Source organism: Gadus macrocephalus, chromosome 16 (genome assembly GCF_031168955.1).
Source record: "Gadus macrocephalus chromosome 16, ASM3116895v1".
Lineage (NCBI taxonomy): Eukaryota > Metazoa > Chordata > Actinopteri > Gadiformes > Gadidae > Gadus > Gadus macrocephalus.
The window spans coordinates 7,339,622-7,353,612 of record NC_082397.1 but is presented as its reverse complement, the minus strand read 5'-3'; the positions used below and the strand labels follow the sequence as shown (position 1 = coordinate 7,353,612).

Here is a 13,991-nt window from a genome sequence, read left to right as displayed (position 1 = left end):
GCTACACTCTGCGTATACGGAGTCGCCATTCGAATTTAACAGGGGAACATCAATGCAAAACCAACATCAAGTGTTAATCTCATCAAACAAAAAAATGAATTAACAGCATCAGCCCCTGGTCGACCAAGAGTTAACAGGATATGAGAGGCACTCTAGGCAAATACCTGCCTGCTTCACCATGATAACGGTGCATTGTACGGCGTCGACGCGTTAAAAATAGACTCCTTTCATTCCCTGTCTAAGGCAACGATTATCTATTCTATATGAGTCTGCCCATAGTCCTACAGATAAAAACCCTAATTTAAATGTCCGGGGAATGATCGTGATGAGGCTGCCTTGCACTTAACTGGCCACCTCGTATGAACACACAGCCATGCCAGGTGAAAGAGACTTATAAGACATTCATACGATTTAAGCTACAATAACTGAACGTGGCCATTCGGCGAGTAAGCAGGAGATCAAGAATGTGAAAAACAAATCACACATCCAAGCGATGTTTGGAAAGTATTTATCTTGAAAACTTCAAAAGCGGGCTGCGTAAAACCCTGATCCAAATTGACACGATCGAGTGATTTATTAAATGCGTCTCAATCAAGAAAAGCACGGTGATGTTTGCGCGCACTGGTCCCCTTGGTGGGGAGACCGACAGAACACACACCCCTTGGCAGGTCCGCTATGGGAGGAGGTACAGTAACTGGGAGGAGAAGGAAGAGGAGGGATTTTCATCGTAGTCGATCTGAAGTTAGGCTACCCTGTTATGGTAAACGAAACCCTTTGGACCCGAGTCCACACCGGTGCCGCCAAACATGACTTCTTCCGCAAGTAAGTCCTGGCTTCTGCTCCTAGGCTTCATACTGTTTTATGTCATTTACTTGTTGCTCGGTGCCCTGGTTTTCTCCAGCATCGAGCGACCGGTGGAGGATAAACTGAGAAATGACATCCAAACTATGCAGAGAGAGTTTCTCAACCAGACCTGCATCAACGCGACAGCCCTGGAAGAGTTTTTGGTCAAGGCTTTGAGCGCAAGCGAGTACGGGGTGTCGGTCCTCAAGAACTCATCCCTCAACTCCAACTGGGACATGGCCTCCTCCATGTTCTTCGCCAACACTTTGGTGACTACGGTTGGTAAGTGGAACAAAGCGGATGACGTTTGGTGTTTTTGTTATTAGGAGATGGTGACGTATTGGGAAAGCGCAATGAATCCTCAAAGCTCTTATTGCGTCCATTGCCAATTGTCGTCTATTTTCATCGGGGTTCCCGTCCATTACACTAATCTGACGATGGAGAATGGCACTGGCAAACGGTGCTGAATGATTAGAAAACTTTAGCAACGCCAACTCCGTGAAGGGACCACGTAAACATCCACGTAGGACGTAACCCTAGCCCTAACCCTCCCCCCACATTTCTATTCAATTTGAATACTAATTCAATCCGTACCTGTTGGTGACCAGGCAATAACTTAGGCCTACATGTGGCAGTGGTATTTTTGCGGTCAGTGGTATTTTCAAGGCCACAGTGATGAGAGAGTCGTGTTGGGAATTTATTCAGTTGTCTTTGTTGTTGAACTTGAGGTTTTGTGAGATGCCTAATGCTGCCTGGAGGCTCTCTAGATTTTCCAAATGTATTTTATTAATAACAGGAAGACCTACACCGGATCTAGACCAGATCTACACCAGAAAAACAAAGCTTTTCAAAGGCGTTTCTACTCCACCAACTATGGCGATACACGTGGATGACGCGATAAACCCAGGAGCCAAAGTTTTATAGTTGGGATTGTTTGATTGTCTGCTGTGACCAGAGGCGGAGTGGCCGTCGGGACGATCGGGAGATTTCCCGGCCAGCCGGCCAGCCAGCGAGTTCAGGTGGACCAGCCCACAATTGTGTAGTGGCCTGCGAAGTCAGTTGGACCGTCTGCAAGCCGGCCCTGAGCATAATTTATTCCCCGCCAAGACGCCGTGAAAATCCCCGAAATAAACAATATATGTCTCAAGAACATCCAACCAATATTTATACCACTTGCTTATTATAATTTTTTACTTCATTTAATTCTTCATTATTCAGGCGTTACAGAACTTTCATGGCCATGAATAAATAATACGAACTACAGTTTACTTTAATATGTTTGTTCTTGAATTGACGTAATGGAGCAAAGACTCCTGGGATTGGGAAATGTGTTTATCCAATAAACAGCTTGCAGGTCAAGTCCATTTTCGGAAATGTAGGGGGATAGCCCTAAAGACGCGTCAGACAGAGAAGGCGAGCAAGTTCGTGGTTGCTTGCTTTTGCTTGTTGTGGCACTCATGGAAGGCAAGAAGAGAAAAGAGAAAGGAGGGGCTGAAAAGGCCAGAATAAAGAAGAAGCGGATGCTGGAGGGGGATGCATCTAAGTGCTGAAATCAGGCATTAAAGGCACCCAGTGCAACTTTCGAGGCTTAAAAATAAACATTCAATTTCTAGTCTTTTTTACACGTAGTAAGTTTCAATAACTCCTCCATACCATTACATACCGACATTTAAGCAGCAAAGATGAGACGTCGTTGTGTGGTGAGAACTGATACAAAATCGATAACAACAACAATGCCGCCATTTTCTTTATTTTTTGTAACCTACAATAAATAAAGCAGGCTTCCAGTCAATGGAAAAATGGCTTCTCCCCACCGGCGATTGTTGTTGTTTACGATTTTCTATCAGTTCTCACCACACAACGACGTCTCATCTTTGCTCCTTGAATGTCGATATGTAATGGTATGGAGTTATTGAAACTTACTACGTGTAAAAAAGACTAGAAATTGAATGTTTATTTTTCATTGAATGTTTACATAAAGTTGCACTGGGTGCCTTTAAAGAGTTGTGCAGGTGAATTAGCCAGAGCTCCACCATTGACCTTATTGCTAGGCGGGAGCTAGCACAAGCTGCTAGTCAAATGTGTATGTGCTGGCTGGTATATTTCAGACGAATTAATGACTTAACTGATCTTTCTCTTTTAATGGATGGAGAATACGTTGGGGCACTAATAGCCCCAAGCTTTGTGTGCACTGAAGTGCACACAAAGCTTGTTTGATTTTGTCAGGATTGTTTATATTTTGCTATTGAGACAGTTAGTTATTTTTAGTGAGAACTCTCTCTCCGTGCTGTTTGCTCGTTACATTAACAGGGCTGTGTACTATAGAGGGACACAAAACTGGTGGTTTGCTATTTTCGCAACGCAAAGTGTAGTCAGAGGGGCAAGGTTTAAGAGTCAAGGTTCGCTACAGTGTGAACTTCATATTGATCATTAGGTCAGATCAGACTTAATTTAGGTTAAGGAGGGTGCTTGACAACCACCCCTGGCAGTTTCTGATTTCCAACCCAGGCTCTGTTCGCTCTCATCTCCCCCAGAAGTTTCGCTATAACAGTAGGATTACTGGCTCCCAGATTAGATCTGGTCCTACCTGGTGTAAGGGCAGGTGGAACCAGATTGTGTCCCACACAAACGCTGCTTTGTCTGACCTTGAAAAAATAAACTAAACATGAGGAGCTGTCAGTGAACTTTTTGGTTAGATTGTGGGCCATTGACCAATTCCCAGAATACATTTCCTGGAATAGAAAATGCAGTTTTCTAACAACGATAGAGATATCGTTCATGCTAAATGTATTCTCGGCCTGTCCAGGTGTTAAACTTGTTTTCATAACAGGGACCTGACATTGATACATTGTACATGAGCAAAGCTTACTGAAACTCGAGCATCTAGCAAAACTAGAGGAAGTCAAGGAAGATTAATGTTTTTTATGCCCTGACAATTTTTGTATTCCTTTTCTCTCCAGCGCATAGGGCCGACCAACTGACCATGTTCATTCCAATGAATTTGAATTACCGGCAATCGCTGGTATGGGGAAACATCCTAAACATTTGTCTAATTGGTGTGCTTGTGCCACTTGCTCCTGAAATATTATTTCGGAATTACAGTAGTCAGATGTTTATTTTTACCTTTCTAAAATATACTGCTCTTACTCTCACACACAGTTAGGGGTAGAAAAGAAGGAAGTACTTGCAACCTATACAGGATCAATAACCCTGACTAATTGCATACTTGCATAAGTAGCTGTACTGACACATTATTGCCATCGTCGATTTATCCAATGATTTTATTTTAGTTTCACGGTAGCCCAAATTGACGTATTGTGTGGTCTGCTAAGCAGCAGAGTGGTTTGACAGATGAAATGGTCACCACATATCGATGACATGAGATAACACGATGATCTCAATGGCACAATGCCATTTAAGACTTCCCTTCATGTGCTTTCTTCCTTAAGCCCTCACACAGGGTGAGTATTATCACAACCCGGCTCTAATTGACAAGAGTCACACAGAATCAGCACACACACGTCTAGAGCCAAGAGTTAATCATTTTTTACTTTTGGGTTCAATGTGAGTGTGAGTGTGGAACTGAATTCAGGCTATCTGGAACTTGAGCCCCTTTGTTGTATGAATGAGGGACATCATTCCTGGGGTTGGTTATTGATGCTGTGGTGACGCTTGTGGGCAGCACCTTTAGTTACTTTCTGTCCTTCAGGGAACAAATGTCCAGCGGTCTCAGTGGAATATGCCATTCCCTATTCTGCTTAAGGTAGAGACCAGACTTGGAGTGCTAAACCTAGAACCATCACTACACGGGACTTGATGGTAACTGCCCGTTGTGTCAATGTATCGTATTCACACGAGGTGTGCCTTGATGTTGAGGGTGGCGTGGGAGCTGTATCTCAGACAAGGGAAGGATGTACATTTCGGGACACATCATCAGTAGTGTACCTTTTGAATCAGGGGGTGTTTCGGCCTATCAACACTATACACCCTCATCAACGGTGGCCAGCTACAGGGTGATCAAGCCCAAGCTTGTGTCTCCCGATCATGAGCATTGCCTGGTTGTTTAAATGGCGCAGTCCACGGGACCATGGAAGGCAGAGGCGTTCTCTTCCCTGATTCAGTATAATTTGCCAGACATGCTAGTACGGTATGTTTACACAAATATGATATTCTTTATGGGAATAATAACTTGATTGTCATTTCTATCGTAGGTTTGCTATACAATTTTTTTCTCTGGACTTTAAAGAAACAAGGGAGTCATTTCCTGTTTTTCTTCTCAAAGAAATCTGAAGTGACAATGTTTTTTTCCTGCTTGTCATTGGCCCACGATTGTTCAATGAGCGTTACCCTCCATTTTGAAAACGTCCATTCCAAAAACACGTTGATACAGGTCCCAGGGCCCCAGAGAGGGGGGGGGGAGTGGGGGACACATGGTGGGGACATACAGGGCCCATAGTACAGTTTTTGATTCGTGAAGATGGCCACAGGAGTCCATCGGGCAGCACAAAACTAATATATGTATCCTGTTGCACAGACCCGGAAAAAACGGCTGAATCATGAAGAAAAGAGCTGAAATTTCAAAACATGTCACATGATTTCTAGTCAGGAAACGGGGAGCCGCAGTATGCAATGTTTCCATACATTTGCAGAGATAGAATGACCTTTGAAGAGCAAAGAAACCTGAAACAGGAAACCAGCAGCGTAGACAAAACCCAATAGGGCTGAAGCGTAACTATCAAGGAAACATGTAGAACATGAACATACCCTGTGTTGTTTATTGTTGTATTGTTTAAAATGATCCCCATTAGCTGTCACCAAAGTGGGGTCCACACACTGTACTGGTCCGGGTTCTGAGATGCATGTACACAAAAACAAACAGAAGATGTTGTCTTCTGTTGAGATGTTGTTTCAGGTTCAATTTAATACATGAGGATCATATTTAACTGTAACAGTCCTCTGTGTCAGTGAGTGTGGGAGTTGCTTCTCAGGAACAATATCTGGCTAATTGCATTGAAGGGTAGGCCTACCAGAATGTGCATACAGTGATTTTGTGATTTGTGTTTCTCTCAGACACCAACCGTTCCTTGACTGTCAACACAAATACCAAATGGGTGCCTTCTTTTGTTGCAGTAGTCACACACCTTCACTCATTCACCCACTCACTCTCTCATACTCAGTCATATGCCCTCATACTCCCTCATACTCCATCATACACTCTCATACTCCCTCATTCTCACTCATACTCCCTCCCATTCCCTCATATTCCCTCATACTCTCTCATACTCTCTCATGCTCCCTCATACGCTCTCATATTCCCTCATTCTCCCTCATGCTCCCTCATACTCCCTCAAACACTCTCATACTCTCATACTCCCTCATACGCTCTCATATTCCCTCATACTCCCTCAAATTCTCTCTTACTCACTCATATTCCCTCATACGCCTTCATACTCACACCCGTACTCATGCGTGGAGTCCTAATCCTCATGCCGTCTCCGGCCCCTACAGGTTACGGTCACTCCACGCCGCTGTCTGACATGGGGAAGGCCTTCTCCATCCTGTACGCTTTGATCGGCGTGCCGTTCACCATGCTGGTGCTGACGGCCAGCGTCCAGCGGCTGATGTACCCGCTGGTCTACGCCCCCCAGGCCCTGTTCCAGCGGTCGGGGCTGGACCCGAGGCCCGCCTCCCAGCTCCACTTCGCCCTTCTGCTGGCAGCGGTGCTGGTGTGCTTCTTCGTGGCGCCGGCCTTCGTGTTCCGCGCCATCGAGGGCTCCTGGTCGTTCCTGGACAGCGTGTACTTCTGCTTCATGTCCCTGTGCACGGTGGGCCTCGGGGACTTTGTGCCCGGGGAGCAGCCGGGCCAGAAGTACCGGTCGCTGTACAAGGTGGTTGTCATGGGTGAGTACGGAGCTAGCTTAGCCTAGCCTCGCCTAGCTTAGCCTAGGCCAGAGCTTACCCAGCTTTTGATGGTAGGTGTACCACTAAATTGTCATCGAGAGCTTTCGCGGACCACGTCAACGGCTTAAAATAGATAAATATACATGCAGTGGCTGAGCAAAGAGGGCCAGAACCCCCCCCCCCCCTTTATGCACAATTCTTACTGCAGGAAGGCCATGGCCAGAGGACCCAAAAGTGTCCATGCTTATGCTGCTTATGCTCCTAGTTGTTTATATAGGAAACACAAAATGAACCGAAAATATAAATGGAAAACATTACAATGAAATGCCACAATATTTAATGAATTATTAAAACATATATTTTTTATTGATCATCTATTTTCTTTATATAATTGTAAATGAATTAAACCCCCATGGACCTGCAGTAACCTCCCTCACCACAGGTTGAAAAACAGTGCATGCATTCTACCTGTAGGCATTTTCATTAATGACTCAGAAAACTAAATTGGTTAGGGTATAACTTGAACAGTTAAAGTGCACCTGGAGCTTAAATGTTAAAAGTGTATTGACAGACATTGAAGCTTGTGCAAAACAACCCTAAACAATAAGTTGTATTCACAGCATTCCCTTCCACAAAATAAACCACATGAGTGAATCATGGTCAGGGCGAGTAACTGTCATGGGTTCAAGTGTTCTTTCAAGATGTATAGTTGTAGAATTCATCCATTCTACCCCCCCACCCCCGTGGTGGTAAAAGACCCAATTTAGGTCAGCTTGGCTCCTTTTTAACAGCACAATCATTATCTTTGTTTAAGCCACGGTTTTACATGGTATGATTGGTGTGGAACTTGAGCTGCTACAGGGCATCATTTTTTTTGGCAATAAAACATTTTGGAGGTTGTAGCATATGAACCTTTGAATAAATCGTGGTATTATTATTTATTTTTTTATACGAATGTATAGGTGTACAAATGTGAGCAGTCTCCCCCTTCACATAATCGAACGTGCAGGTGTTTGTATTTTTGGTTGAACTGCATGTTCCACCTTAGTTATTTTGATTTCAAAGTAAAACACTCCCAATATCATAATGATATTTTATGTGATTTATGCTAGGTGTGCATGTATAACTCGTGTATTACTGATCTGAATTCTATACGTCACCTTGGGTTTCCTTCTTACAGTTTTTCTCAGTCGCTTTGGTACATTTCTCAGATCAGAAATGAAATTTGCAAAGCAGTAAGTGCATTTCTCAAAACAATGTGTTCAAATAGCAAAACACCATGGATTGCCTGCAAAAGCCAGTCTCTTGCTCAAAATCCTTAGTTCATCTCTCAAAAGTAAATATCTGTTTCAATGAACATGTCAGTGCCATCAGAATGACAAGTCCTTGTGTCATTGTCTACGGATAAGACAGTCAAATTGCTTAGTCATGTTGTCAATATAACAGTGTACTCTGGAGGGATGTTCTGATGTGAAGTTTTGAAGACAATTATTGTAAATTGTAAGTTACACCTAAGTGTATGTGGGAGATTGATTGCAAGAGACTGGACAAGATTCACATTTACGCTTTGACTGTTTGTACTGTAATTTGTTGACAGACCATGTCATTGCTAGAAATGTGAACATAGGAAAATCTCCTTAGGGTAAACTGTACATGCATTGCTGTAGGAATTACAGTGCAGTCATCCTACAACTCCTGACGTTCCTGTCTGTTGGGCCACAAATTCTCAGACAATGTAACATTGTGTCGTGCTCCAGCTATATATATACTTGCCAGTTCATGGTTCAGGAGATGCACCTTTGAGCTATTCCAGTAAACTGGTTGATCGTTGGTTGATCTAACACTTCACACATTTCCCTTCTTTAGAGAAAGTCAAGATTCACGTGGTAGCAATTGACCAATTCAGGACAGATTTAGAAAAAATAACAAAAAAAAGAGTCTAATGCCAGTGTATAGAAATGTATAGAAATATGCTTGACATATTATGACAACTTGTTAAACCATTTTGCTGGTAAAGACTTATGCAATGAACTAATACCTAAATGTTGTGGGGGTGAGACTATTCAATAGAGACCATTACAATACATTTGATCAACATGACATAAGCAATTGATAATGTAGGAAAGAGCAGAGAATTGTACATAATCATGTGCATGGATGTACCAAAGCATTTGCAGCGTGTTCAAATAAATGAGAAAATGTTTTTTTCATGTGCAAAAGTGACACACTGATGTGAAGATTGAACAGGTAGTTTTGAGAATTTCAATTCTGATCTGAGAAATGAACCAAAGCGACTGAGAAAAACTGTAATACAAACTCATTCAAGTTTTGTTTCTCAAAGGAAACCAAGGGCTGGTTTCTCCTTGCTCAACATGAGCCGACCGTGCCTTTAACGGGCCAATCGCAGCTCCTTTCTTCCTTTGCGCCTTTCCCGGTGCACAGTGCTGACTATGATTCTGGGCCACCAGATCCCTGTAATGCACATATCGCAGTTACAAAGAACAGAGTTCCACCGAGTGAAACGCTTGTTGGAGAATAGTGTTTCAAAGACAGCTGTCAGTGTTTTTTGGAGAGCTGGAGGCGGCATGGTCAATTTGAGAGTCAATTTGACAGTCAGTCATTTTACCTCAAATCTTTCTATCCAGGGAAAAAACATGTGCTCTTCCTCCTAAACACACATCCTATGGGGCATCCGGTCTATGTGTTTGATAAGCAGGTGTAGAGCCTGTTCGGATCAGCAGAGTTAAATTGCACTACCTGTTTTACAAGCCTGGGTTGCCCTCACCTCCCACTGGGTTTACTTAATGTTAAGGAAACAGTTACACACACACACACACACGAGACAAATGGCAACCTGTCAGCAACAAAGTCTGTTCTGTGTCAAATGACACCTAACCCTGCAATATGGCTAAGATACCGTAAAACAATACTATGCAGACTCTGAACCCTGAATAATGTCTGATATGGTAAACACAGTACTTGTCGTTATGAGTCGGTGTTTTGATGAACAGGGAAGTTAGAGAGATCTAAAGATTGCAGTCTGCAGTATCATTTGGCTTGGTCATCCTTGAGCAAGACATCCAACCGCTAGCGCCTCCTTGATGAAATGTATCTAAATTCCCTGTAAGGTGCCTTGGAGCGGCAACTTGGACGACTACAGAGTAGCTGATGACAAGATAATGCTACAGTGAACTGTTCCAGTTAGCATTCAGCCATTCAATGACATTGTCATTGTGACATTATGTCATTCCGATGACATAAAGTAAGATGCCGTATAATTAAAACAATATGCACTTATGCACCAATAAAATGTAAAATAGATTCACTTTTACAACATGTTACCACCATGATTTTCCACCTATCCGACAAAATAAACCAGTATGTGTTTATTCCCCTCTTGTATAAAGCGGGCTCTCACACAACCAGCTAGCCTGTTTGACCACTTTTGCATGATCTAATCATTCGCAGTCTTCCCCGTATGGTTTGTCAGATGCTAATTCACGTGCAGTCATATTGTTTTGTATGGCAACTGTAAAACTGATAGCTCATATGAGTTTGTCATACAAACCAAATGAGTGGCTATAAATGAGATTGAAAGTGTTACTCAGACTTACAGTTATATGACCCATTTATCAGCCAAATGAAGACACGTGGCCTTGTTGTTTTTAACCTTCCCCTTTGTACTTCCGTAATCCCCCCCAGCCAGTGTGTGCAGAGCCCGGTATGGTGGGAGTGAGGGGAGGGGTGGGGTGGGGTGGGGGACGTACGTCTCTCGTGGATTATAAAAGTTTGCTGAGTCACTCAGACTTGTTGTGGTGGTGGTACTGAGAATAAGCCCTGCGAGACTTCCCGCTGTCCTTAGGCCCGTGTTTTGTTCATGTTTGGTCTGGGTCTTCTGCCCCAGGGGGCCCAGAGAGTATCACAGACCAACCGTAACAGTGGTTGGATTGTTTGCCATTCAGACCTTGATGTGGCTTGTTTTGTTACTGAAGTGGCGTTGGGGCTACACAGGCTGCATAGCAACGGCAGGGTTTTGATTCTATTTATAATATCTAAGAAACATAAAACACTGATTATTGGTATACTAAGAACTATTCTAAGAAGGGATGAAATCCCATTTTCAGCCATATTTCTCAGATAAGTCCAATGATGTGCACAGCTTTCACTTGGAAAACACAAAAATGGATTACACCTAGTCACCATAACTATAACGAGTCACTAGAAATACTTTTTAGTGAAACTCTGTGAAACTCTGATCACGACTGTTGTAAGGTCTGTCCCACCTAACCAATCTTAACAGTAATAGCCAGAAGCTGTGTTCCACCTTTGCAGTCCACTAATGACATAGAAACGGTTCTCACTGTACTGAGGCCCCTGTAATCCTGAACAGTTTTTGTGGTTGGGGTGTTGACCTACTTGTACGTGACGAGTGGTCATTTCGTTGGGCCTCAGCTCAGTGGGTATAAAGAGCAGAGTTGGTGCACCATGGAAACGCCTTCATACAAAGAAACGTGCAGGTGTACATAAAGGGCTGCATGCACAGGTTTCTAGATGCAAGTCAACATTACTGAGTAAAATGGGTAATCATCTGTACTATAAGAGCATATTTACAAAATCTAGTAAAAAGTTACATTTTAGAAATATATATTTTTATTCCAAGGGCCCTCTGATATTTCAGACCAGTCACTTCCTCAGCCCTTCATGGAGTCATTGCAGGGGGAAATAATAAATATAATGAGGATGCTTTTCCTCTAGTCTAACTGCTTACTTAAATGTGTGATTTGCCGAATTAGTACTCCAGAAAACAACCTGATACATAGACGCCTTTAAAATAAGGCCGAAACGGTTATTGCTTCACATTCTGTCAGTGTAGTTCTTTAAATGTTTTAAACGAATAATCGTACACCTTGCACCTTTTGACGCCATGTATCTAAAACCAAATTAACTGTAAGACGGAAGCATCTGCTTAAAGGAGACATATTATACAACCAGGTGCACATCTAGCTGGACACGCCCACTTGTGATGTCAGAAGAGGCTGATTTTCCAAACGGCTAATCCCACTCACACCTGGTGGTATAATATCTCACCTTTTAAAGTAAAATGAAAGGTAGAAGCAGCTCACGTGACCGCCTGGTTCCTCCCGCCCCTCCTCCCCTGCAGTCTACCTGTTCGTGGGGCTCATGATGATGTACCTCCTGCTGCGCGCCTTCCACAAGATGGCCGACCTGCATGGCCTCACCAGCTTCCTGGAGCTGCCGCACTGTGAAGAACCCGAGGGGGACCTGAGGCCCATCCTGGGGGACGGCCCGACGGACACCGGCCCCCCACCGCCCGGACCCCTGCACCACAGAGCGGCCACCAAGCAGCCCCTGGAGCCCGCAGCCCAGCCTTCCTATAACACCATCAGCAAGGGCTGAGCTGGGAGGGTGGAGGCCCCCCACCTCACCCACTGCCTCCTTCTGGGGATCACGAGAACAAATCAGAGGAGTGTCTCGCATGACATCACGAACAGTTCAAGCCGCCATCTTGGTGCTTTTTCCCCATTATGTTATGAATGATCACCACGTTCTATTCGTAGCTATGTTACGTCTAGAATTGTTGGTCAAGAAGGACCAAGATGGCGGGCTTGAACTTCATGTCACATGATTGAAACTCTCAAGTACTGAGGCCTGATTGGGCCGAACCTCGAAACTTGAGAAGCTGCCTTCATTGTCGGAAGGTATTTGGTGGAGAAGCCAGGGATTTATTTTCATTTTTCATTCATAAACCTGCCCTCTGAGTAACAATGGCCGTCCACTGTGGCTGCTGGTGGGTTCATGTCACGTAGGATTAACTGTAGTTATCTTTCCAGTGCAGCGACAAAGTGTTAATGTCAACCTCTGAGGGGATTTCCGGTTACTTTACAGGCCTTTTCACACCAATATGCTGACATGTAGCGCAAGCAGAAGCCAAACTTTTATAACCTTGTCTTCACAATAGAAGCACATTTAATTCCACGGCATCAAGGCCATTTTAATTGAGCAGATGTAGAAAAAAAAAAACGTTCAAACTACCAGGTGGTGTAATGGATGTATGCATGGACTCCAGGCAGAGAAATACAGCTTGTGTGCCTTTTCAATTGGTCTCTACTGCCCCCCTGTGGCCATATATGTATTCATTAATCGTTTGGCATTTTATGAACGATTGTAACTGAAGACTTGTTTCAACAATTTCTCTACCTTGGTTTACATTTCAGATGTTTATCTTCAAAGAAGGAGTCTGCTCTTGTGTGCAGCTGCCCCCTAGTGTTTGTTTTTGAAACAATTCCAATATGGTCAAAGGGGTGGAATGAATAAGATGATGAGTAAAAGAGAAATTACATTGATAATGTAAGCATTACACATGCGAATAGGAAGACATTGGACGCTTTTCAGCCAGGATTAGGCATGCATATTCTGCAAAGTTATGGTTTAAAAAATATCCAAGGTGAGATCACTTACAATTGGCCGTACCATATCACTGTTCTTAGAATTACTAATTGCGTTTTCCACATATATATTGTTACTGCATGTGTTTTATCAATGTTTTTTGTTTGACAATCTGTCCATATCTTTCTGTAATTAATTTGAAATGATTGTTTATTTATAAAAGGCTTGTACATCAGAATGCATCATGGGATATTTGTTGGCGATACTGCCATTTTGAGAGGATTGACGTGTTGTAGTACTGAATAATCCTCAATCGTATCCTAGGCTAATGAAAAATTCCAAACAACCCTATGAGAAATAATGTCACGATTAATTACTCAACAATTACCAAAACCCCATTACTTCTAACATAACTAACAATGATTCATATTAATCTTGCTAAAGTGTTTAATGTTTATCAAGTATGCATGATTTAATCATGCATACATATTTAATCATATTGTGTTAAGTCTGTCGTCTCCAACCCTTGCCTAATAATTTGTTATACATACTTCTTTGCTGTGCCACAAAAGTATATCTTCAATACATTGTATAGTTCTATGTGGCATACAAGCACTTTATATAACCAAATAAAAATGAAACCACAACTGTATTATCGTTAACTTCAGCTATTCTCCACAGGATCATAGACTGACTGCATTACAAGGTAAGGCACCAAATCAGTGTTTTATCAATATTGCCATAAAGCATGGAAGCAAGTCTTCATAATTCACTTGTTCACAGGTTTAAGTTAAATGGGCCTCAGTTGAAGTCCTTACTACCTTATTGTTAATCAAATG

The 13,991-nt window shown here is 42.9% G+C and overlaps 1 protein-coding gene across 1 annotated transcript; it reads left to right on the top strand.

The window, feature by feature from the left end:
• Positions 1–213: 213 nt before the first annotated feature.
• kcnk6 (potassium channel, subfamily K, member 6) lies at positions 214–13,804 on the top strand. The gene is made up of 3 exons (XM_060075260.1): positions 214–1,125; positions 6,352–6,744; positions 11,906–13,804. Exons 1-3 carry the CDS (start codon positions 807–809, stop codon positions 12,160–12,162), a joined length of 969 nt encoding a protein of 322 aa, XP_059931243.1. The 5' UTR covers positions 214–806; the 3' UTR covers positions 12,163–13,804.
• Positions 13,805–13,991: the final 187 nt, after the last annotated feature.